Source organism: Oncorhynchus clarkii, unplaced genomic scaffold (genome assembly GCF_045791955.1).
Source record: "Oncorhynchus clarkii lewisi isolate Uvic-CL-2024 unplaced genomic scaffold, UVic_Ocla_1.0 unplaced_contig_2103_pilon_pilon, whole genome shotgun sequence".
In the NCBI taxonomy this organism is placed as follows: Eukaryota; Metazoa; Chordata; class Actinopteri; order Salmoniformes; family Salmonidae; genus Oncorhynchus; species Oncorhynchus clarkii.
Window position 1 is genome coordinate 55001 of NW_027260993.1, and position 26462 is coordinate 81462.

At 47.9% G+C, this 26462-nt stretch overlaps 1 protein-coding gene across 1 annotated transcript in view; it reads left to right on the forward strand.

Annotated features, from left to right (window-relative positions):
* The window catches only part of LOC139402880 (rho GTPase-activating protein 7-like), a 39723-nt gene that overhangs the window by 7102 nt on the left and 6159 nt on the right, over positions 1 to 26462 (forward strand). The window contains exons 2-10 of the mRNA XM_071146767.1: positions 2975 to 3046; positions 5610 to 5691; positions 9717 to 9780; positions 13292 to 14970; positions 18993 to 19172; positions 21796 to 21955; positions 23297 to 23504; positions 24564 to 24780; positions 25476 to 25590. Of these exons, the coding sequence (XP_071002868.1) occupies positions 2975 to 3046; positions 5610 to 5691; positions 9717 to 9780; positions 13292 to 14970; positions 18993 to 19172; positions 21796 to 21955; positions 23297 to 23504; positions 24564 to 24780; positions 25476 to 25590 (2777 nt within the window). The remainder of the gene's footprint in view (positions 1 to 2974; positions 3047 to 5609; positions 5692 to 9716; positions 9781 to 13291; positions 14971 to 18992; positions 19173 to 21795; positions 21956 to 23296; positions 23505 to 24563; positions 24781 to 25475; positions 25591 to 26462) is intronic.

The window sequence follows — 26462 nt, forward strand, 5'->3', positions numbered from 1 at the left end:
GTGTGTGTGTGTGTGTGTGTGTGTGTGTGTCTGTGTGTGTGTGTGTGTGTGTCTGTGTGTGTGTCTGTGTCTCTCCCCACATCCAAACACTGGAAAGGAGTGTAAATGACAAAAGGAAAAGCAGGATTAGAAATAAATAAATCTGTCGTAGTTTGTGTTGACGAACGGAGGTCCAGTCAGTGACACAGAACCTTGTTTATTTTTGTTTATGCCAAAAGGCATTGTTGTTTTTTGGACTGCGGTTATGTCACAAAGGCCAGGTGATGTCACTGTGCAAAAGGTCAAGGGTGAGGAAAGAGGGATGGCAGAGGTTAACTGCAATGCATTGTGGGGGTGTCTTTTGCGTCTCCTAAAGCCTTCAGCACAGAATTGCTGTCCCCTACTCCTCCCCTCTCCCTATTGGAGGGCTGGTTGGGTCGAGGCTTCCCAAAAGAAACCATTCAGAAGAGTTTGTGTGTGTATTGTGTGTATTATGTGACGGCATTTTGTGACGTTTTTGTTCATTTTAGACTTCGGTGAGGGTTTGTTCAGTTGTTCAGGCGCACGCCATTGATTCTTGAGGCAAGCCGAAGTTAGTAGCCGAAGGCTACGCCCCTTCGTCGGTGATTGGCCAACAGTAGGGATTTTTCAGTGAAGCCGAGAGACGACTCATTTTCATGCACATGTTTTCATTGAGAAATACTGCACCAGACATAGCATGTTAGATGTAAAAGTGACTACGACGTCTCAAAATGGACAGTACTAACACACACACACTCACACACACAGGAAGCCCTAACCTTATGTTTGTCTCTGTATCCAAGAATGCTGCTGTAATTACGCTGAGTTGCCTATGTTCCTTCGAGGTTCACAACCTTCTATAAATACCAGCCCAAATTACAAGCTTCCCAGCTTCGGCCATGTTGGAATTCACTGGGGAATCTAGACTAGCCTTCTGGAACCAAACAAGAGTTGTGAGACACAGTCATTAATGAGTTATTTGGTTATATGACACTCGGGTGGCGGTGCTGCTGTCGTCCCAGGGTGGTTGTAGAGGAGTTCCTGGTCTCTGGGGGGGGGGGGGGGGGGGGGCGTGTGTTGGTCGTGTCACACCTTTTTACCGGCAGCCTGTCTAGTTATCTAGTGTCTGCCGTCTAGGCTTCTTGTTGGTATGTAAATGCCTCGTAAGACGGAGGGGCTATAGTGTCTCAGCCTGGTCTTAGTCAGCTGCGAGGGCCTCTCTCTCTTTCTGTCTGACCCACTCTCTTTCTCTCTCTCTCTTTTTGTTTATCTCTCTCTCTCTCTCTCTCTGTTTCTCTGTTTCTCTCTCTCTTTGTCTCACTTGAGGATCCCCCCATAACTCTCCTACCACAGCGGCCCTTTCTGCTGTATAAGTTGTTTCTTTCTACTGTATCTCTTCCTATCTTTCTGTTGGTTTCTCCCTCCAGTCTAACTCTCTCCCCTTTGGAAGTAAATGGCCTGTTCCGTTCCAAAGTTAGAACACTAGATCCTGGTTGTAATCTGGGCCTAAATGAGGTGGAACCACCAGCACTACTACGACTCGCATTCTAAAGATGAAACCATCCGCTTTTCTCCAACGGCTGTAATTACTACTCCAATCCTGCTCCGAGACACAAAACACATCCATTAACCTGTAAGAAAGGAAAGAAAGAAAGGAAGAAAGAAAGAAAGGAACATTATTCTACAATTGTGATGACTGATTGCATAGATCGCCGATACGACAGCAGCAGATGTTTTGGGGGGGGGTTGCGGTCGCGGGCATTTTACTGAAGGTGTTTTTTTAAAGGGCCGGGGGCCACTGATTCTGTTGTGTGTGTGAGGAACACTGAGGGGTGTGGCTGCTGGAGCCAACATGGTGGAGGGTGGGGCACGGTGACCATTTGGCACGTGGATTATAAAGGGGCTTATTACTGCTAATGGGGGAGTCTGCCTCCTCCAGACACACTGTGTCTCCCACCCCGACATCCATCGACGTCACTTAGCGGCTCCCTAGGAAATGTAACATCACAACTCCAAAAACACTGAAGGGTTACAAGACAGGTCTTCTCAAGGAAACGCTGCGACTACGCTAAAGTGACGCGGAAGAAACGTTTCAGCGCGACCCGGTAACACGTACACACACACACACACACTGCGCGTCTGCGTCTGACACGGCTGGTGTGAACTGTGGCTTTGGGGGCTTGGGGAGCATGTGAGAGGGTAGTGACCGGGACTAAGAGGGACAAGAGGTCTGTGTCAGACTGAACTGTTGTTTTGGGGTCTTGGGGAGCATGTGAGAGGGTAGTGACCGGGACTAAGAGGGACAAGAGGTCTGTGTCAGACTGAACTGTGGTTTTGGGGTCTTGGGGAGCATGTGAGAGGGTAGTGACCGGGACTAAGAGGGACAAGAGGTCTGTGTCAGACTGAACTGTGGTTTTGGGGTCTTGGGGAGCATGTGAGAGGGTAGTGACCGGGACTAAGAGGGACAAGAGGTCTGTGTCAGACTGAACTGTGGTTTTGGGGTCTTGGGGAGCATGTGAGAGGGTAGTGACCGGGACTAAGAGGGACAAGAGGTCTGTGTCAGACTGAACTGTGGTTTTGGGGTCTTGGGGAGCATGTGAGAGGGTAGTGACCGGGACTAAGAGGGACAAGAGGTCTGTGTCAGACTGAACTGTGTGGATAGACTTCAGGTCCCATTTTGACCACTGAAAAAACATTTACAGCCAATCATGCTTCTACTCCAGGTGGTGTTATATGTCAGCGGATACATTTTGAGCCGCTGTTAGGAGCTAGTAACACAATCCTCTCTCTGCACCCGCGGTAACATCTGCTAAACTGTGTACGCAACCAATAAACTTTGATTTGATCTCTATGATTTGATTTGATTTATAGGACTGAAGTGATGGTTTTGAGTGTGTTTCTGTAGTAAGTGATTTTGACCCAATAAAGGGGATTTTAAATCTCAAAGGTCGTCTTTCTGTTCCCTCCCTTGCAGAGATGGAGGCCAAAGAGGCGTGCACCTGGCTCCGGGCTGCCGGTTTCCCACAGTACGCCCAGCTGTACGAAGGTAAGGACCCCTAAGAACCCCTGCGACAGCCGTCCACAGCTGTGCCTGATCTGTCCCTGGCACAAGGGGGTCACAAGCGAATGACCGAGGCGAATGGGAAAAGCTAACATCATCGCTGGCCCGAGCTTTATGATTTGTTGCCAATGTCCCCTTTCCCACAGACCGTGTGAAAATGTCACAGTAACAGTGAAATCCTGGTGGTGGTAGATTTTCTTGGTCACGTGAACTTTAGGAGAGCTGTTTTCTCACCAAACATCAGGGCAAATTAACGTTACACAGTTCATATCTTGCCATCTGATGAAGTCATGGTTGATTTTAGAGAAGGAGAGAGAGAGAGAGAGAGAGAGAGAACCCACCCTTCATTTTCTTCCAGTCTGTCGACTCTTCCGTTTACAGGCTAACTCAATGTGACAGACTGGCATGACCTAAAATGTTAAACCTCAAATGTTAAATTGAGCAAATCTACTCGCTATGCTAATTTTAATGGACAAACACAAGACAGGCTGTTCTGTTGACGTCGTCTCCAAAGTTGGTATTTTTATTGAGCTAGAGCTGAAGTCCAGAACATTCTATAGACTGCAGAGTCCAATGACACGCAAGACTCCTCTCTTCCTGTCCTCGTTCCTTCGATCTCCATGGTCCTACAATCCTTTTATCATTTGAAGTGCTAATTCACCCCTCCCCGCCAAGTTGCCTTGCTTATGCAGAAACACACACACACACACACACACACACACACACACACACAACCACACACACACACACAACCACACACACACACACACACACACAACCACACACACACACAACCACACACACACACACACACAACCACACACACACAACCACACACACACACACACAACCACACACACACACACACAACCACACACACACACACAAAACCACACACACACACACACACACACACACATTCCTGAGGTGCCAGCGGTGTGTTTTTGTTTTGCCTCAGTGAACCTCGATGTTGCAGACACACAAGTGAAACAATTACCAAAACCCTGAAGCCATAAGGTGTCCTCATACGTAACCTAAAGACGTGCCCACACAGCCCACACCATTTTATGTAATCCGAGGGACCTTAAAGCATGATACAACTAGCTTTGTCAACAGTTCCTTAGTCGTTGCCATTGAACCGTGCTGGGTGTTCTATCTACCAAGACACTGGGACGTTCGCCATGTTTTTGGAGAGGTGATTAAGGTTGTGTGTGACAGCCGGCGCACGCACGCACACACACACACACACACACACACACACACACACACACACACACACACACACACACAGAGAGAGAGAAGCACACACATACAGAGGCGCGCACACACACAATTACAAAGAGAGGTACACACACACCAAACCCTCCATCCGACAGCTTTGTGATGAGCTATGTTGACTCATACCAGGTCACTCTGATGAGGACAGAATACGTGCTGACACACGACACATTCCCCCCAGTCTTTATCCCGGCACATTCTCTGTTCTATTATCTCTGGCTGTAAGGGACTCCTGCCCCACAGCAGATAAGGCAGACAGATAGTACTGTCACAGTACAGCTTGTGGAAGGCAAATAGAAAAGCCAACGTTTTCTTATCACCGTTGGCCCTTAGGCTTGCGTCCCCAAAAAAATGGCTCCCTACTTTTAACCAGGGCCCGTACGTTTCTGGTTAGAAGTAGTGCACTATAAATAGAATAGGGTGCCAATTGGGAGGCGGACTAGGTAGCTAGGAGGCTAGGAGCTGTAGGATACCCCGACTAGGGTCATCATTGCGTTCTTGCCTCCGTCCAATACATTCCTTTATAATTGATCTGTCTTCTTCTTTCACACGTTTTTACTCACATCTTCACCAGCAGACATCAGGGTCCGTCCCAAATGGCACCCTATTCTATTTATACTGCACTACTTCTAACCGGAAACGTACGGGCCCTGGTTAAAAGTGGGGCGCCATTTTTTAGAGTGAGTTTGAATCCCAGATTTCCCCTTTAATAAAGTGAGTTTCATCAACTTGCCCCTTTAATAGAGTGATATAGAGAAGAGAGAGTGAGATAATCAGAGGACTCCTTTAATGCAGGAGTACCTATTGTCATTCTACTGTCGTCCCCCGCCCACACTCACCCCCCTGCTGCCCAGGTCTGAATGGTACAGCTGTGTTTGTTTGGCCGGCTAAGACACCACTTCCTCTTAGCTTTCATTGTGGTGTGTGTCGGATGTGTGTGGGTTGTGTGTGGGGGGAGGAAAGGATCAGGTGGACATTTGTGAAGACAGTAACCCAATGTCTGACAGAGAGCTACATAGTTTGCAATGGATTGTGTCTGCTTACTGGTGCAATTAAAGACATCAAAAAACTCTCTCTCTCTCTCTCTCTCTCTCTCTCTCTCTCTCTCTCTCTCTCTCTCTCTCTCTCTCTCTCTCTCTCTCTCTCTCTCTCTCTCTCTCTCTCTCTCTCTCTCTCTCTCTCTCTCTCTCTCTCTCTCTCTCTCTCTCTCTCTCTCTCTCTCTCTCTCTCTCTCTCTCTCTCTCTCTCTCTCTCTCTCTCTCTCTCTCAGATGGCTTGTTCCCCATTGAGATTGTGTCTGTGACCAGGGACCATGATTTCCTGGACCGTGATGCCATCGAGGCTCTGTGCAGGTGAGACTTCTCCTCAACTTCTCTTTTTCTTCATCTCTCACTTCTCCAGAAGTCAACAACTGAACCTGTAGAGCATTCTTGTAGGTCTCCTCTCTCTTCCCTCCTCTCCTCTCTCTTCCTTCCTCACCTCTCTTCCTTCCTCACCTCTCTTCCCTCCTCACCTCTCTATGTCCTCCTCACCTCTCTCTCCCCTCCTCACCTCTCTATGTCCTCCTCACCTCTCTATGTCCTCTTCACCTCTCTATGTCCTCCTCACCTCTCTCTATCCTCCTCACCTCTCTATATCCTCCTCACCTCTATATGTCCTCCTCACCTCTCTATGTCCTCCTCACCTCTCTATATCCTCCTCACCTCTCTATGTCCTCCTCACCTCTCTATGTCCTCCTCACCTCTCTATGTCCTCCTCACCTCTCTATATCCTCCTCACCTCTCTATGTCCTCCTCACCTCTCTATGTCCTCCTCACCTCTCTATATCCTCCTCATCTCTCTATGTCCTCCTCACCTCTCTATGTCCTCCTCACCTCTCTATGTCCTCCTCACCTCTCTATGTCCTCCTCACCTCTCTATGTCCTCCTCACCTCTCTATGTCCTCCTCACCTCTCTCTCCCCTCCTCACCTCTCTCTCCCCTCCTCACCTCTCTATGTCCTCCTCACATCTCTCTCCCCTCCTCACCTCTCTATGTCCTCCTCACCTCTCTATATCCTCCTCACCTCTCTATATCCTCCTCACCTCTATATGTCCTCCTCACCTCTCTATGTCCTCCTCACATCTCTCTCCCCTCCTCACCTCTCTATGTCCTCCTCACCTCTCTATGTCCTCCTCACCTCTCTATGTCCTCCTCACCTCTCTATGTCCTCCTCACCTCTCTCTCCCCTCCTCACCTCTCTCTCCCCTCCTCACCTCTCTATGTCCTCCTCACATCTCTCTCCCCTCCTCACCTCTCTATGTCCTCCTCACCTCTCTATGTCCTCCTCACCTCTCTATGTCCTCCTCACCTCTCTATGTCCTCCTCACCTCTCTCTCCCCTCCTCACCTCTCTATGTCCTCCTCACCTCTCTATATCCTCCTCACCTCTCTATATCCTCCTCACCTCTATATGTCCTCCTCACCTCTCTATGTCCTCCTCACATCTCTCTCCCCTCCTCACCTCTCTATGTCCTCCTCACCTCTCTATGTCCTCCTCACCTCTCTATGTCCTCCTCACCTCTCTATGTCCTCCTCACCTCTCTCTCCCCTCCTCACCTCTCTATGTCCTCCTCACCTCTCTATATCCTCCTCACCTCTCTATATCCTCCTCACCTCTATATGTCCTCCTCACCTCTCTATGTCCTCCTCACCTCTCTATATCCTCCTCACCTCTCTATGTCCTCCTCACCTCTCTATGTCCTCCTCACCTCTCTATGTCCTCCTCACCTCTCTATATCCTCCTCACCTCTCTATGTCCTCCTCACCTCTCTATGTCCTCCTCACCTCTTTATGTCCTCCTCACCTCTCTATATCCTCCTCATCTCCTCTCTTTCTCAACCTTCACCCACTTTTATGTTCCATTGTCTATTTATTTTTTCTTCTTCTCTAAATCTGTCTATCTGTTCATCTACTCTGCAATAGGGGAAGGCATAGTGCATACCGAAGAAAGTATATCTTCAAAGATGGCATGCTCTGCAGGTTGGGTTTGAGATGAAAGAGGGACGCGATAAGCCTCTCTTTTCTCCCTCGGCCTCTTTCTCTCTGTCTCTCTTCTGACTCCCACCTGCTTTCTCTTTCACTCTGCATCCATCGCTTTTGTCTAACTTTAACTCTGCCTCTCTCTGTACCTCCCTCTCTCCCTCTTTCTCTTTCATTATGCTTCTATCTCTTCAGCTTGTCCATACATCCTCCCTCTCTGTCCTCCCTCTCTGTCCTCCCTCTCTCACCTCCCTCCCTCTCTCTCTCTCTGTCTCTAAGTGATGAGGTATGATACATGTACCGTGGGGGCTGTAAATGTTTACTTCTCTCCAATTAGAGACGTTTTGTACCGTTGTCCTGTTCTCTCCATCTCTCTTGTCTTATCGCTCCACATTCCCTCCCTCGCTCCGTCTCCACGGTCACGCTATGTTCTTGTTGTTGTTTTTAAAGAAAATAAATCTATATCATTCCCTCCTTTCGCCACACCTGGGTGGCTTCTCGGCCCAAGGGGTTGTGGGTAACATTTAAAGGGCTATCTATCATGTTATGTAATGTCATGTCAGTGGTAAAGGTCCTATGGTGTCACTTTCAATAGCGGCGGTGCGTGAAGATGGTGGCCCACATGCACTTACCACAAATGAAACCTTTTCCTTAGTTTGCCCACTGTACACAGCTCTCCGTTCTTTATTGGTTCATTTTTATTTTGTTGTTTCCTTTATTATCATTTATTTGTTTATTTATTTATTATAGCTTTTCATTTTTTATGGTCACTGGCAGAGTATACATTATCCCAATTTGACCTTCAAGGCGCCTGCACTTTGGATAAACAGAAAGAGTTGTGCTGATTTGGTGGCACATTGAACCATGTGGCGCGCCGTACTTTAGACAGTCAGTGGAAAGTGCTAAAACAATGACTTGCCCTGTGAATTCTGCCATCTTTTTGTTCACCATTGGAGGATGGGCTAAAAGTATACCATTCTATTGACTCCCTTCCAGCCATTATTATGAGCAGCCCTCCCCTCACCAGCCTCCTCTGTTACTGAACAGTTGACTCCTGGGACCGGTGACTTAACTTCCATGCATTTAAATACAGTTGTTCAAAGTGCATCTATCAGATTTATCAGGAGTGAGTGGACTTTTCCAGTTGATCTAGGTTACATCCCAAATGGCACCCTATTCCCTGTATAGTGCACTACTTTTGACCAGAGTTTGGGTCCTGGTCAAAAGCAGTGCACTAAATAGGGAATAGTGTATTGAAGCAAGGCTTCAGAAGTCATCTCTCCATTCGAGCCTCCCTCTGTCCTTCCCTTTCTCAACCCCTTCCTCAATCCCTCTCTCTCCATCCCTCCCTCTGTCCTTCCCTTTCTCAACCCCTTCCTCAATCCCTCTCTCTCCATCCCTCCTTCTATCCTTCCCTTTCTCAACCCCTTCCTCAATCCCTCTCTCTCCATCCCTCCTTCTATCCTTCCCTTTCTCAACCCCTTCCTCAATCCCTCTCTCTCCATCCCTCCCTCTATCCTTCCCTTTCTCAACCCCTTCCTCAATCCCTCTCTCTCCATCCCTCCCTCTGTCCTTCCCTTTCTCAACCCCTTCCTCAATCCCTCTCTTTCCATCCCTCCTTCTATCCTTCCCTTTCTCAACCCCTTCCTCAATCCCTCTCTCTCCATCCCTCCTTCTATCCTTCCCTTTCTCAACCCCTTCCTCAATCCCTCTCTCTCCATCCCTCCTTCTATCCTTCCCTTTCTCAACCCCTTCCTCCCTCCATTGTCACATGATCTGCTTTCAGAGCTCTTCAGAGGGGAGTTCACACACACACACACACACACACGCACGCACGCATGCACGCATGCACGCACACACACACACACACACACACACACACACACACACACACACACACACACTACGAATACTACTACACCCCACCCCCTCGCCAGGTGTCCAGCGGGATAAGCCCCCCCCCCCTTTGTCGTCTTGTTGTCGCCAATCTAGCTGATTTCTCTCTCTTTTCATTCCTTCTCTTCTTCCCCTCTTATCCCGGCTTATCCTTCAGCGCCTCATTAGCTGCTCACCTCCTCTCTCTCTCGCTCTCTCTCTCTTCCCCTCTCTCTCTCTTCCTCTCTCTCTCTCTCTCTCTCTCTCTTCTCTCTCTCTCACTCTCTTCCTCTCTCTCTCTTCTTCTCTCTCTCTTCATCTCTCTCTCTCTCACTCTCTTCCTCTCTCTCTCTCTCTTCCTGTCTTTTCTCTCTCACGAGTTTGTCTCTGTCAGAGGCTTGTTGTTGGGGCTTTTGCTAGGACTCCTCGAAGTGTGTGTGTGTGTGTTTATGTATCTGATTGTGTATCTGTATATATTTACAGGAGACTGAACACCCTCAACAAGTGTGCCCTGATGAGACTGGAGATCTCCCCACAGAGAAAGAGAGTAAGTTCATCCCTCCTCTTCCTCTTCCACTCTTTCACACCCAAAAATCTTCAGAACTTTTCCAACCCCAGTTGAGTTTTTCCTACCTGTCCTCCAACTCCGACCTCCTTATATAGCCTGGGGTGTGAAAGTCTCTCTCTCTCTTCTCTTCTAATGAAAAGGCACCTGTCTTTTTATCAAGCCCTTTATGAAGAGCCCAAGGCAAGGAAAGATAGCTTTTATGTCCAAATTAAGGGCTTGCTGTTCACGTGGCTGGCCCTTCTTCCTCAGCCCTGATCCTGAACACACGCACACACACGCACACACACACATACAGACATACACACACAAACATCACTTCCTCATATCATTGTCCATAAAAGGGAATAGTATGTCGCTGCTTTCTCATTTCTCTCCCCCTGGTTTCATTGGTTAAATTAAAAACAAGCCAGCTATTGGCCCTGGTTTCATTGGTTAAATTAAAAACAAGCCAGCTATTGGCCATGATCCCCAGAACCTACCGCAAACTAATCCAAACTATCCCAAACTATCCCAAACTAAACCAAATTACCCCAAACTACCCCAAACTAATCCAAACTAAACCAAACTACCCCAAACTACCCCAAACTAACCCAAACTACCCCAAACTAAGCCAAACTAACCCAAACTAATCCAAACTAATCTAAACTCATTCCAACTACCCAAAACTAAACCAAACTAATTCAAACTACCCCAAACTCAACCAAACTAAACCAAACTAACCAAAACCACCACAAACTAATCCACCAGGACACTAAGAAGTTTTGTTGTTTGTCAAGATCTTCCTCCCATTAACCTCCATTCTGTAATTACCTAAAGTCTTAAACAAGCTAGTTCCTTGAGCCGTGTGTGTGTGTGTGTGTGTGTGTGTGTGTGTGTGTGTGTGTGTGTGTGTGTGTGTGTGTGTGTGTGAGTTGGTATCTCGCTGTGTCACTTTTCATCAAGGAGTCAACAGAGAAGGGCCAAAGGAGGTACTGGCTCTCTGTTCAGACTGACAGTTGTTAACCTCCCTAGTCAGCATAGACTTCCAGCCCTACTCTGTCTATAGAGGGCGGCAGGTATCCTAGTGGTTAAGTCTGAAAGGTTGCTGGGTCAAATCCCCGAGCTGACTAGGTGAAAAATCTGTCCATGTGCCCGTGAGCCAGACCCATAACCCTAATTGCTGCTGTACGTCTCTCTGGATAAGACCGTCTGCTAAAATGTAAGTGTTTACCTCTCCCTCTATTGAAATGTGTTTTCCTCACGTCTCTTCCCCGTAGTTGTTGAAATCAGAGACGCAGCGTTGTTTAGAACGTATCAAAACACCCACAGGAGTGGCTGAATGCAGGTGAAGATAAGACTGGCCATCTAGGTAGTTCTAGGTATTGACGTGGTTGCTATTGAGCTCTAAAGTCAAACTCCCCCACGATGGTCTTCACGACGCCAGTCAGTATATCAGACAGACACAGGAGTGGCTGAATGCAGGTGAAGATAAGACTGGCCATCTAGGTAGTTCTAGGTATTGACATGGTTGCTATTGAGCTCCAAAGTCAAACTCCCCCACGATGGTCTTCACGACGCCAGTCAGTATATCAGACAGAAAGAGTTTCTGGCCGCCGCGATCAAAGCTGAAGTAAGAAAGGCCAGTGTGTGTCGTGGTGAGGGGAGAGTGGGGTCATAAAATGAGGACCCGGGGTTTTATTTTATGGACTTTTGTCCCCATCGCTCTCAGCCACCGTGAAGGAGGCGCCTGTGAAGTCTGGAGACTCCCGCGCCCCTCCTCTGCCCCCCGGCTCCCGGGTCCCCTCGGCAGGCAGTTTCACTTTCCTGAATTAGGGGGACAGACTGGCCCTGTGGGGACGATAGGGTAGTTACACATCTGTGGGGGTGAGGGTGGGGGGGTTGCCCTAGCCTGGTCGGCTGGCGTGTGAACTTCTCGGATCGGGGTGGAATTTTCTGGACTCCCCTCGGGACGTATGTGTGTGTGTGTGTGTGTGTGTGTGTGTGTGTGTGTGTGTGTGTGTGTAAGAGAGAGAAAGATAGTGAGACTCTGTTGTCGTTTTCACGGTCAGGGATAAGTTCCAACACAATAACAACCATTAACCAGCTGTGTGTGAATCTTATCTCTGTGAAATGTTCCAGCGGTCTGGAGGGAGTTGAGGAATGTTCACAGATCTGCTGTCTGTGAATATCCCTGCTGCTCTCACACAAAGGCCATGTCCCAAACGGCACCCGTTTCCATATATAGTGCACTACTTTTGACCAGAGTTCTATGGGCCCTGGTCTCAAGCAGTGCACTCTGAGGGAATGGAAGGTCATCTGGACAGAATACAGGGCGGCTCGTTTGACTTCATGGCCATTCACCTTTTAGAAACAGATTTCATGTTAAAACCTTGTTCATGAAACAGAGAAAGAAAATCTTGAAAATATGACGTCTTTTTGATTCAACTGTAATTTCTTTGTGCATTTTTCTTCTCTTCTTATAGTGATAATGTGTCACCAGCGGGTCGACGTTTATTGTCAGGAATCTTAGAGGCAGAACTGAGAGATTTTCACTAGATGGGATATATTGCAAAAATTCATGTTTTCTTTTTTTGCTTTTCGGCTTAATTTAAGATTAGGGTTATCAGTGTGGTTAAGGTTAGGGTTAGGGTTAGGCATTAGGGTTATCAGTGTGGTTAAGGTTAGGGTTAGGGTTAGGCATTAGGGTTATCAGTGTGGTTAAGGTTAGGGTTAGGCATTAGGGTTATCAGTGTGGTTAAGGTTAGGGTTAGGCATTAGGGTTATCAGTGTGGTTAAGGTTAAGGTTAGGGTTAGGCATTAGGGTTATCAGTGTGGTTAAGGTTAGGGTTAGGCATTAGGGTTATCAGTGTGGTTAAGGTTAGGGTTAGGCATTAGGGTTATCAGTGTGGTTAAGGTTAGGGTTAGGCATTAGGGTTATCAGTGTGGTTAAGGTTAGGGTTAGGCATTAGGGTTATCAGTGTGGTTAAGGTTAGGCATTAGGGTTATCAGTGTGGTTAAGGTTAAGGTTAGGCATTAGGGTTATCAGTGTGGTTAGGGTTAGGCATTAGGGTTATCAGTGTGGTTAAGGTTAAGGTTAGGGTTAGGCATTAGGGTTATCAGTGTGGTTAAGGTTAAGGTTAGGGTTAGGCATTAGGGTTATCAGTGTGGTTAGGGTTAGGCATTAGGGTTATCAGTGTGGTTAAGGTTAAGGTTAGGGTTAGGCATTAGGGTTATCAGTGTGGTTAAGGTTAAGGTTAGGGTTAGGCATTAGGGTTATCAGTGTGGTTAAGGTTAGGGTTAGGCATTAGGGTTATCAGTGTGGTTAAGGTTAGGGTTAGGCATTAGGGTTATCAGTGTGGTTAAGGTTAAGGTTAGGGTTAAGTTTAGGTTTGAGATTTTGTTACTTTGTGGCCGTGCCAGCTATTGACCACTCTGCAGAGCTGCCTCCAGAACAAGATTCATGACGAAAAACGCTAACCTGCCCCCTCTGTCTTCTCTCTCTCTACTCCAGAGTGAGGATTCAGATGAGGAAGAGCCATGCGCCATCAGTGGCCTTTGGACCTTCCAGCGGGACAGCAAGCGCTGGTCTCGCCTGGAGGAGCTGGATGTCTTCTTCCTCCCGGGTGGAAACCAACCGCCCTTCCCCCAGGTCCAGAGACCCTCGGCCAGTCAGGGGCAGCTCCGCGAGGGCCTGAGCTCAGAGAGTGTGCTGACGGATCTCAGCGAGCAGCCCGAGGTGGCCTCGCTTCACAGCAGCGGGAGTGTGGGAGAGGGAGGGATAGTCGATGGTGCCACATCTAGCGATGCCACCCCAGCGGCGGGCGCCACCCGCGCCAACTCGATGGCCAGCATGTGCTCCTCCTCGGGCACGGGCGGATCGTGTGGCGCCACCGAGGACTCGCTGTCTGACGGCCATCCGCACTCACCATTGGAGACGACCCAAGGTCACTTCTCCTTCGACGACAAGCCCAGTGGAATTGTGGGAACAGGAGGGATAGAAGGAGGAGGGAGCGAGACTAGAGGAGGGAAGAGCACGCGCTCACGGGCCAAGAGTTTCCTCAAGCGCATGGAGAGCATCAGACTGAGGAGCGCCACTTCCAATAGCAAGAAGAAGAACGGAGGCGGGGGAAGACCTTCCAAACTGGAGATCAGCGGGCCGGTCATCAAAGAAGGACTAGACGACGACAAGCTACAGCGCCTCAATTGCATTGACATCTCCACCCTCAACCCGACCCAAACCATGACCCTGAACCGTAACAGGAGTGTATCCTACTCCACGCAGACCAGCAGTGGCAGCATGGGGAGCTCCGGAAGCACGGGCAGTAGCCAATCAGAAGCAAGCAGCGGGAGCACCGTTAGCACCCCGAGCCCGGTGACACGAACCCGAAGCCACAGCACCGCGGTGGGAGCCAGTAAGAGAGGTGGGATGTACCTGGAAGGTTTTGACCCGTTAAGCGTGTTCCTACAGCCGCCTGGAGAACAACAACCCCCAGGTTCAACCCAGCCCAAAACCAGACAGAAACCACCTCAGCAACAGCCTAGTAACCGGATAGTGGCTGAGCAAAACCAAAGCAAGCGTGGTCGCCTCAACGGAGAGAGGGAGGAGGAAGAGGAGGAAGAAGGCGTGATTTTCTTCTACCTTCCCGAAGGCCACAAACCGGGCACATTCCCCAAAGCGCTCGGCGACGGCAAACAACCACCGCAAAGTGGAAATGCCGATCCGCGCTATCTCGGTAGTCGATGCCAAACGCGTTGCGGCTCCACCGGCTCAGCGGACAGCCGCCTGAGTTTCTATGACAATGTGCCCAACGTGGCCTATCAAGGCGAGGAAGACGATGAAGACAATGAAGGGGAGGGGCCAAAGTTGGAGGATGTGCTGGAATGTGTCAACGGCCTGCAGCGATTCGTCAACGCCTGGACGGACAGGATGGCAGCCGGAGAAGAGGATGACGAAGAGGAAGAAGAAGAGGGGGATTCGGATTCGGCATTGGATTCAGCGTCTCCTTGTCCATCCTCACCTTTGCAGAACCGGCTGGAGGAGACGGACAACGGGAGCGACCAGGACAGCACGGGCAACCCTCTGGGAGAAGCAGAGAGGGAAGAAGGAGAGGGGGATGAAGGAGAAGGGGAAGAAGCCATGAGGGAGAGGAGGGACTCCGGAGTGGGAGCCTCTCTCACCAGATCTAACAGGTCAGTAATTAATTAATTAATCACCTCTCTGTTAATCAATCTATAGATATCACCAATATTGTTATTGTCCCCATTTGAGAAAATGTCCTGTGTGTTAAGATGAAGGACTGGCGACCTCAATTCAACATTCTTAAGTGTTTTGGATGAAGGGTTGAGAGAGAGAAAGGGTGAGAGAGAGGGTGAGAAGGAGGGTGAGAGAGAGAGTGGTGGAATGGAGGTGCACAAACAAACATAGAAAGAGGGATAAAGAAGGATGTACAGAAATAAAGAGAAAGAGAGAGATGGGTAGAGGTACAGAAAGAGAGAGATGGGTAGAGGTACAGAAAGAGAGAGATGGGTAGAGGTACAGAAAGAGAGAGATGGGTAGAGGTACAGAAATAGAAAGAGAGAGATGGGTAGAGGTACAGAAAGAGAAAGAGAGAGATGGGTAGAGGTACAGAAAGAGAGATATGGGTAGAGGTACAGAAAGAGAAAGAGAGAGATGGGTAGAGGTACAAAAAGAGAGATATGGGTAGAGGTACAGAAATAGAAAGAGAGAGATGGGTAGAGGTACAGAAAGAGAGAGATGGGTAGAGGTACAGAAATAGAGATGGGTAGAGGTACAGAAATAGAAAGAGAGAGATGGGTAGAGGTACAGAAAGAGAGAGATGGGTAGAGATACAGAAAGAGAGAGACGGGTAGAGGTACAGAAAGAGAGAGATGGGTAAAGGTACAGAAAGAGAGATGGGTAGAGGTACATAAATAGAAAGAGAGAGATGGGTAGAGGTACAGAAAGAGAGAGATGGGTAGAGGTACAGAAAGAGAGAGATGGGTAGAGGTACAGAAATAGAAAGAGAGAGATGGGTAGAGGTACAGAAAGAGAGAGATGGGTAGAAATACAGAAAGAGAGAGATGGGTAGATGTATAGAAAGAGAGAGATGGGTAGAGGTACAGAAAGAGAGAGATGGGTAGAGGTACAGAAAGAGAAAGAGAGAGATGGGTTGGGGTACAGAAAGAGAGAGATGGGTAGAGGTACAGAAATAGAAAGAGAGAGATGGGTAGAGGTACAGAAATAGAAAGAGAGAGATGGTTAGAGGTACAGAAATAGAAAGAGAGAGATGGGTAGAGGTACAGAAATAGAAAGAGAGAGATGGGTAGAGGTACAGAAAGAGAGAGATGGGTAGAGGTACAGAAAGAGAAAGAAAGAGATGGGTAGAGGTACATAAAGAGAGAGATGGTTAGAGGTACATAAAGAGAGAGATGGTTAGAGGTACAGAAAGAGAGAGATGGGTAGAGGTACAGAAAGAGAAAGAAAGAGATGGGTAGAGGTACATAAAGAGAGAGATGGGTAGAGGTACAGAAAGAGAGAGATGGGTAGAGGTACAGAAAGAGAGAGATGGGTAGAGGTACAGAAAGAAAGAGATGGGTAGAGGTACAGAAAGAAAGAGATGGGTAGAGGTACAGAAAGAGAGAGATGGTTAGAGGTACAGAAAGAGAGAGATGGGTAGAGGTACAGAAAGAGAGAGATGGGTAGAGGTACAGAAAGAGAGAGATGGGTAGAGGTACAGAAAGAAAGAGATGGGTAGAGGTACATAAAGAGAGAGATGGTTAGAGGTACAGAAAGAGAGAGATGGGTAGAGGTACAGAAAGAGAAAGAAAGAGATGGGTAGAGGTACATAAAGAGAGAGATGGGTAGAGGTACAGAAAGAGAGAGATGGGTAGAGGTACAGAAAGAAAGAGATGGGTAGAGGTACAGAAAGAGAGAGATGGGTAGAGGTACAGAAAGAGAAAGAGAGAGATGGGTAGAGGTACAGAAAGAGAGAGATGGGTAGAGGTACAGAAAGAGAGAAATGGGTAGAGGTACAGAAAGAGAGAGATGGGTAGAGGTACAGAAAGAGAAAGAGAGAGATGGGTAGAGGTACAGAAAGAGAAAGAGAGAGATGGGTAGAGGTACAGAAAGAGAAAGATGGTTAGAGGTACAGAAATAGAAAGAGAGAGATGGGTAGAGGTACAGAAATAGAAAGAGAGAGATGGTTAGAGGTACAGAAATAGAAAGAGAGAGATGGGTAGAGGTACAGGAATAGAAAGAGAGAGATGGGTAGAGGTACAGAAAGAGAGAGATGGGTAGAGGTACAGAAAGAGAGAGATGGGTAGAGGTACAGAAAGAGAGAGATGGGTAGAGGTACAGAAAGAGAGAGATGGGTAGAGGTACAGAAAGAGAGAGATGGGTAGAGGTACAGAAAGAGAGAGATGGGTAGAGGTACAGAAAGAGAGAGATGGGTAGAGGTACAGAAAGAGAGAGATGGGTAGAGGTACAGAAAGAGAGAGATTGGTAGAGGTACAGAAATAGAAAGAGAGAGATGGGTAGAGGTACAGAAATAGAAAGAGAGAGATGGTTAGAGGTACAGAAATAGAAAGAGAGAGATGGGTAGAGGTACAGAAATAGAAAGAGAGAGATGGGTAGAGGTACAGAAAGAGAAAGATGGGTAGAGGTACAGAAAGAGAGAGATGGGTAGAGGTACAGAAAGAGAGAGATGGGTAGAGGTACAGAAAGAGAGAGATGGGTAGAGGTACAGAAAGAGAGAGATGGGTAGAGGTACAGAAAGAGAGAGATGGGTAGAGGTACAGAAAGAGAGAGATGGGTAGAGGTACAGAAAGAGAGAGATGGGTAGAGGTACATAAAGAGAGATATGGGTAGAGGTACAGAAAGAGAGAGATGGGTAGAGGTACAGAAAGAGAAAGAGAGATATGGGTAGAGGTACAGAAAGAGAAAGAGAGAGATGGGTAGAGGTACAGAAAGAGAGAGATGGGTAGAGGTACAGAAAGAGAAAGAGAGATATGGGTAGAGGTACAGAAAGAGAAAGAGAGAGATGGGTAGAGGTACAGAAAGAGAGAGATGGGTAGAGGTACAGAAAGAGAAAGAGAGATATGGGTAGAGGTACAGAAAGAGAAAGAGAGAGATGGGTAGAGGTACAGAAAGAGAAAGAGAGATATGGGTAGAGGTACAGAAAGAGAAAGAGAGAGATGGGTAGAGGTACAGAAAGAGAAAGAGAGAGATGGGTAGAGGTACAGAAAGAGAGATATGGGTAGAGGTACAGAAAGAGAAAGAGAGAGATGGGTAGAGGTACAGAAAGAGAAAGAGAGATATGGGTAGAGGTACAGAAAGAGAAAGAGAGAGATGGGTAGAGGTACAGAAATAGAAAAAGATATGGGTAGAGGTACATACAGAGACAGAAATAAAGTCAGATGGAGGGAGGAACACACAGACAGAGTGGACAAGTTGAGACGACTCTCCCAGCCCTGACCCTTACTTAACCGGCTGTCACGGCGATGAGGTGCAGTGAATACCTCGGATCTCGGGAATGCCGATCCGTCTCCGCGACGATGCAGCCATTCCCTCAGGAATCCACAGGCAGAATTCCAGAAGGTTTCCGACGCTCCCATAGCCGCTGACAGCCAGGCGAGACCAGTGCTTCCCAACTCCAGTCCCTGAGTTCCCCCATAAGCACCTGGTTTTGTTGTAGCATCGGACAAACCTGGTTCAACTCATTGTGGGCCTGATGATTAGTTGACGAGTTGAATCAGGTGTGTTTGTCCAGGGCCACAATAAAAATGTGTACTTCTACTGGAGGAACGGAGTTGGGATCCTCTGGGCTCGATCAATCCCTGTTATCCCAGTGAGCATCTCTTAACACAGGGGTCATAGGACTCGTCTGGATGGATGTCCTGCTAGTTACCTTGTCAGAGGAGAGGGCTTTATGACCTCTGGTCAAGTTCTGAAAATGATGAAGACGTATCTTCTCCTATATGTCTCTGTGTGTGAACACTTGTGTGTTTTGTTTATTTTTCCCTAATATACGTTAACCAATATATATTGACTTGTATATTTTACACACATATTTGATATATATTTATATGAAATTCTTTGCAAACATTTGTGCTTTTGTATTTTGAAGTTTGATTGTGCTTCTGATAGCCTGATAGTATTTCTCTGTTTGCTGTGCAATATATTAGGTTAACACATATATTTGTCTCTACCCAAGGCCTCAGAAACTGCGCTGGCCCAGTTTCCAGGCCTCCCACCGGCCCAGTCACTCCTGGGCCCAGCGGCAGATGGGCTGCCAGTCAGTACTGCAGATGAACCTGCTCCAGAAGCTCTGCCTGCTCCAGCTTACAGCCCTCCTGGAGAAACACACCCCCACCAACAAACACGGCTTCAGCTGGTGAGTCGGCGGCGGCCATTTTGATTAGTTAAGGTTCATAAGACTTGGAGTTTGTGGCAAACACATTGGAATTTTTTCTCACACGAGGTCTCACACGAAAACAGCTGAAAATGCAGGCCCCAAAAATGATATCGAGTGAATGTATAAAAACCCTTGTTAGCCTATAGCCTAGCATGCTGCTCCAATAGCGCTAGTTGACGCCTAGGCCTACAAACAAATAGACAACCACAACAATCATAGGCTCTATTTTTCCTCTAGTTGGAATTCCTCCCACTCTTCTCCCAGAGATAGCAGCCTGTTGGGTCTGAACGTAAGGGGGGTTTCAACATTCTTTTCCCAGGCTAGCTAATTGCTGGTGCACTGGTATACGTTGTCATCTTTTGACGGGGGCAATCACAGAGTTCACACGCACAGGCTGTTAAAATGAAGACCTGGAGGCCGAGTCTGTAGGCCCAGTCCTCGACAATTACCGAAATGACCGAACACCCCCCCCCCCCCCTCTCCATCATGCAATTATAGATTATGGCCACTGGTTCGAGATTGTCCAATGTCACTCAGTATCCCCTTTGGTGTCTCGTCCTTCTGGGGATGTCTGTGAGGACTGTTGAGACTGCAGACCAGGGGATGTATTCCTCTATCAATTATCTTACATGGAATTCTCTCTCTTTTCTCTCTGTCAATCTCCCTTTTCTATTTCTCTATCCCTCACCGTAACTCTGTCTGTCTGTCTGTCTGTCTGTCTGTCTGTCTGTCTGTCTGTCTGTCTGTCTGTCTGTCTGTCTGTCTGTCTCTGTCTGTCTCTCTCTCTCTCTCTCTCTCTCTCTCTCTCTATCTAATTTACTCTCTCTCTCTCTCTCCACCTCTCCCTCCCTCCATCTTCTTATCTAACCTAGCTTCATGATCTGGACAAAGCAAATAGCTCGAGCCTCACCTCAAATCTCTGTATAGTGCTGTGCTTGTCTTCACCCCACCCAGCTTCAATGAGTCAGAGAAGTTCCACGCCTTCTCCAGGGTGGCAGGGGCAGAGAAAGGGTTATGACAGGCTTACGACAGGGTTATGGCAGGCTTATGTCAGGTCTTTTAATCACTGAGACCATTTGATTTTTGAGCTGGAGGCTTGGCTGAACATACCCAGAATTCCCTTCTGGGATCGTAGCATGTTCCCTTCTCATTTACCAAGCTGTGGTCATTCTTCTGAGAAGCGAGTAGCACACACACACTTAAAAGCACACGATACATACACACCCATAAACATGTGTGCTCTTGTAAAAACCATTATACCATCCCGGAGAGCGGTAGAACACCTGACATTCAGACACACACACACACACACACACAGTGGCATGGTCAGTGTTAGGGGCTTGAGGCACAAACACACACACACACACACACACACACACACACACACACACACACACACACACACACACACAGTGACATGGTCAGTGTTAGGGGCTTGAGGCACAAACACACACACACACACACACACACAGTGACATGGTCAGTGTTAGGGGCTTGAGGCACAAACACACACACACACACACACACACACACACACACACACACACACACACAGTGACATGGTCAGTGTTAGGGGCTTGAGGCACAAACACACACACACACACACACACACACACACACACACACTGTGACATGGTCAGTGTTAGGGGCTTGAGGCACAAACACACACACACACACACTGTGACATGGTCAGTGTTAGGGGCCTGAGGCACAAACACAAAGTGCGGATGCGGATGTTTACACCATTACGAACCCCCCCCCCTACCCTCTCCCCCCCTACCCTCTCCTCCTCCCTCCCGGTTTCTATTGTCTTTGTGTTTATCCTCCCTCTCATAAACTGGGAGAAGGCTTCTGCAGAACCCACACAAACCCCCACCTTAGCTAGGTGGTAGCGTGACATGTGCTAATGCTAATGTTAGCGTTGGTGATTCAGCGTAGCAGTAAACTACTGCTCTTCCCATTTGTTTAGTGTTCAACCTTTATTCATTAGGTTTGTCAGTTGGGAACCAATTCTCATTAACAATATCCTGTGGCCTTGTAGGTGCAGGTCTGAAGGACCCTATACTGTCAAATCCTGTCTGATTAAACAGTACAGGCATCTCTAGCTCCAGTCCTGGAGAGCTGTTGTTCCTGCCTCCACAACGCTGCAGGTGTATTACTGTTGGGCTGGAATGAAACCCTGCACACACGGCAGGTGTATTATTGTTGGGTTGGAATGAAACCCTGCACACAGACACATACACCGAGTAGCCGTCCGTCCAGGACCAGAGTAGCAGAAGCGGTTGGATTGAGTGTTGTAGTTTGCTGTGTGTGGTAGTCATCATGTTGGCTGCTTTCTGTAGTGGACATTTACAATGTTACCGCTGCTTTGATAGTACAGTAACAGAGGACAGGGACAGAGGTCAAAGTCCAACACCTACTTTACTCCTGTTGCAAAACCATGTGTGTGTGTGTGTGACACTCGTTTGTGTGAGCGTGCGTACGTGTGTCTGTTCTGTGTGCGTGTGTGTATATGTTCTGTGTGTGTGTGTGTGTTGTTATTGGCTATTTTAACCTGTTATATTATTTTAACCTATGTGTGTGTGTTGTGTGTGGGTTGCAGGGCTGTGCCGAAGTTTATGAAGCGGATCAAGGTGCGGGACTACAAAGACCGGAATGTGTTTGGCGTGCCTCTGCTGCTGAACGTCCAGCGTACGGGTCAGCCCCTGCCCCAGAGCATTCAACAGGCCATGCGCTATCTACGCAGCCAATGTCTAGACCAGGTACAGTCTGTCTACCTGTCTGTCTGTCTGTCTGTCTAACCTGTCTGTCTGTCTAACCTGTCTGTCTGTCTGTCTGTCTGTCTGTCTGCCTGTCTGTCTGTCTGTCTGTCTGTCTGTCTGTCTGTCTGTCTGTCTGTCTGTCTGTCTGTCTGTCTAACCTGTCTGCCTGTCTGTCTGTCTGTCTGTCTGTCTGTCTGTCTGTCTAACCTGCCTGTCTGTCTGTCTGTCTGTCTGTCTGTCTGTCTGTCTGTCTAACCTGTCTGTCTGTCTAACCTGTCTGTCTGTCTGTCTGTCTGTCTGTCTGTCTGTCTGTCTGTCTGTCTGTCTGTCTCCCCAAGCCCCATTACACAACAAACACACAGACACCCCCCCCCCCCCCCTCTATCTCTTCATTTAGTCTCCTGGTTGCATAGTTGTATATCTCCCTGGAAGAATCAGTCTTTTTGTCAGAGTTGGAATTTGGGAAAAATGGGCAGGTAAATATTCACAGTGTGTTACACACACACACTCTCTCTGTGTCAGTTTTGAGGCCTCACATACTGTGTTTGGGAGACAAGAAGGTCCTGAAACACACACACACACACGGGGAGGCCCTGAAACACACACACAGGGAGGCCCTGAAACACACACACAGGGAGGCCTGGGGAGAGTCAAACGTTTCCAGCTGTTTAGTCACCTTTGTCAGTCTGTTTAAGAAAGAGAGAGACAGAGCCAAGGGATTGCTATGGCGACAGAGAGTGCGACAGAGAGAGGGAGGGATGGAGGAATTGAAGAGAGAATGAGGGATGGCATGCTCTCCTAAACTGGACAACAGGCCTCTGTTTGAAATGGTGAAAGCTCACGGAAAGTATTTCTTCTCTTCAAGCCAGAGCTCTTTTTCCTCCCAGATGGCAGCCATTTTGTAAAACCATTAACTTAAAAAGAACATTGATTAAGTCCAACAGAAAGAACCCTCTCCTCAAGAATTCTAATGGATTTCATGGGTTGTGTCTCAAACCAAATGGCACCCTATTCCCTTTCTAGTCCACTACTTCTGACCAGGGCCTATAGGGAATCAGGTGCCATTTGGGACGTGCATCGTCTTAAAAATACACTGAATACCATTGTGATGTAACCACCGAGCTACACACTGACAATGGGCCCCTTGTTCAATCAAAATAGCAAACGATGAGAATGTGGGTTTGAATTGATAACTCATTAGATCTTGATCCAGGTAATAAAAAATGACATCAACAATCTCTCTTTCCCCCTTTTCTCTCCCTCCCCCTCTCCTGTCCCCCTCTCTGTCTCTATCTCTCTCTCTCCCTCCCCCTCTCTGTCTCTCTCTCTTTACCCTTTCAGGTGGGTCTCTTCAGGAAGTCGGGGGTTAAATCACGTATTCAGGCGCTCCGTCAGATGAACGAAACGTGCGGTGCCGATGGAGGCGGAGTCAGTTACGAGGGCCAATCAGCTTACGATGTGGCCGACATGCTGAAGCAGTATTTCCGGGACCTTCCAGAGCCGCTACTCACCAGCAAACTGTCTGAGACCTTCCTGCAGATCTACCAATGTAAGAACAGAGAGAGAGACACACACACACATACACACACGTAGACCTATATAATGAACACACACAACCCCCCCCCCCACACACACACACACACGTAGACCTATATAATGCACACACACAAACCCCCCCCCACACACACACGTAGACCTATATAATGCACACACACAAACCCCCCCCCCCCACACACACACAAACTTAACATTGACAGGTATTAACACCCATAATATATACACACATTCATCTAATATAATGTGGAAATGGAAGGGGAACACACACAGCCTCACAAAAAGCTGTAGATGCATGTCTGTCAGCCCGGGAGGGAGGGAGGGAGAGAGAGAGAGAGAGAGAGAGAGAGAGAGAGAGAGAGAGAGAGAGAGAGAGAGAGAGAGAGAGAGAGAGAGAGAGAGAGAGAGAGAGAGAGAGAGAGAGAGAGAGAGAGAGAGAGAGAGAGAGAGAGAGAGAGAGAGAGAGAGAGAGAGAGAGAGAGAGAGAGAGAGAGAGAGAGAGAGAGAGAGAGAGAGAGAGAGAGAGAGAGAGAGAGAGAGAGAGAGAGAGATTGTGGAAAGAGAACAAACAGGAAATATCAGATGCTGTGGTGGTACACTCTCTCTCTCCTCTGCCACAGCGCTCCATGACTCACTAGAACATTTGTGTTTTTTTTAGCTAGTTAAAGTTAATTATTGAATATAAATCAATATCATTGACAGTCTGCTGGCATTAAAACTGTACAATGTAATTACAGTAAAACAATGTCAAATGCCCTCTTGGAATCCACCAATCAAGTTTATTAGTTCATTAAAACAAAATATCATTTACTGGTACAATATAGTCATCATACAGCACTACAATAAGAAAAGCAGAAATACAGGAAGTAGCTGGCAACCAGCTGTCTGGAATTCATGATAAACCTTGTATGTGAGGCCATTTTCCATCTGGTCAAAATTCAACAAAATAATGTTTTTAAATTGAGCTGAATTGAACTTAATTGAACTGAACCAAACTGAACCAAACTGAATTGAACTGAAGAGAACTGAGTTGAACTGAATGTGATTCCCTCAGACATGCCCAAGGAACTGCGTCTTCAGGCTACGCGAGCGGCCGTGCTGCTGCTGCCAGACGAGAGCCGCGAGGCGCTGCAGACCCTCCTGTGCCTGCTGAGTGACGTCACCGCCGCCGTGGCAGAGAACCAGATGACCTGCGCCAACCTGGCCGTCTGCCTGGCGCCTTCGCTCTTCCACCTTAACACGCTGAGACGCAAGGAGAGCTCTTCGCCACGGTGGGCAGGGTTGGGGTGTTGTGGGGAACTAGGAGAGGGTGTATGTGTGTGTGTGTGCGCATGTGCCACGCGTGTATCTACTTGTGCGTGCCTGTGTTGTGCACCTTTACCAAGCCTATCTGCTTTCTGTCTCTGTGTGTGTGTGTGTGTGTGTGTGTGTGCGTGTGTGTGTGTGTATGTGAGAGAGAGAGAGAGAGAGAGAGAGAGAGCGTGAGAGAGTATGAAAGAGTGTGAGTGTGTGTGTGTGTGTGTGTGTGAGAGAGAGAGAGAGAGAGAGAGAAAGATAGAGAGAGCGTGAGAGAGTATGAAAGAGTGTGAGTGTGTGTGAGTGACCAACCCTATCTCCTTTTTTTGTCTTGACTCAGTATATATGACCATGTATTGTAATACGCTGCCCAGCCTCACACCAACATGAGAGGAGGAGAGGCTGACAAACTCTAGCTATAGAGCAGGATGTTACTGTATGTAGGGGAAGGAGAGAGGGGGGAGGAAGAGAGGAAGCGAGAGAGAGAACTGAGGGAAAGAGAGTCTGTATAGGGGGTTACATCAAACCTTATGACAGATTGTCTTCTTCTCCTCTGTCCTCTCTCTTTCTTTCCTCTCCTCTTTCTGTTTCACTAGTGGACATGACTAACTGTCCTAAGTGGACATGACTAACTGTCCTGTGTGTTTGTCTTCCTGGTGTGTTGTGATAGGGGGATGAACAGGAAGCAGCCGCTGGGTAAACCTGACCAGAGGGACCTCAACGAGAACCTGGCCGCCACCACCGGCCTGGCACACATGATCCAGGAGTGCAGGAAGCTCTTCAGGGTACGTGTCTGAACCTAGAACCTCACCAGAACCTTAGTAGAACCTCAACTTTCGCCTCCCCTCTCTTTCTACATTGTGTGACTAGAAACTGACTAGAACCTCCCCTCTCTTTCTACATTGTGTGACTAGAACCTCCCCACTCTTTCTACATTGTGTGACTAGAACCTGACTAGAACCTCCCCTCTCTTTCTACATTGTGTGACTAGAACCTGACTAGAACCTCACCTCTCTTTCTACATTGTCTGACTAGAACCTAAATACAACCTCAGATCACCTCCCCACCTTTCTACAGTCTCTGACGAGAGCCTCACATTCTGTTCAGCTATATGCACACAGCACATGAACACGACTGTGCTCTGACGGCCGACGTTAAAGTCAGAGTGTTGGATTGGTGTTGGTACAACGTTGCTCTCGAAAACATGTTCATCTCAGTCCTGAAAGTCCCTCTGGTCCGGATCCGAGGTTGTTGACCCGTCGCACTCACTGAGCCCTATGGAATGTTGGGTACTGTAGTTACATAAGACTAATAGTCTGGTTGATGGAATACAGTAAGCTGTTTTGTAGCGCCACAGAACCCACAATCCCATTGACCTACTGTATCTCCATGCTTCTGTTGACCCGTCGCACACTGACTGAGCCCTATGGAATGTTGGGTATTGTAGTTACGTAAGGGGGAGAAATACAGTATGCCGTACTGTGTAGCACCGCAAAACCCACAATCCCCTTGACCAATCTCGGCTAATCAGGGGGCTCGATGTCCAAAGGCAGGAAGCACTTGATTGGTTAAGAGAGAAATAATGAATGTCGGCAGGTGGACTACAATTTTGGTACCAGTCCGGCCCGAATCAATCGGCTCAAAAAGCTGTTGTGAA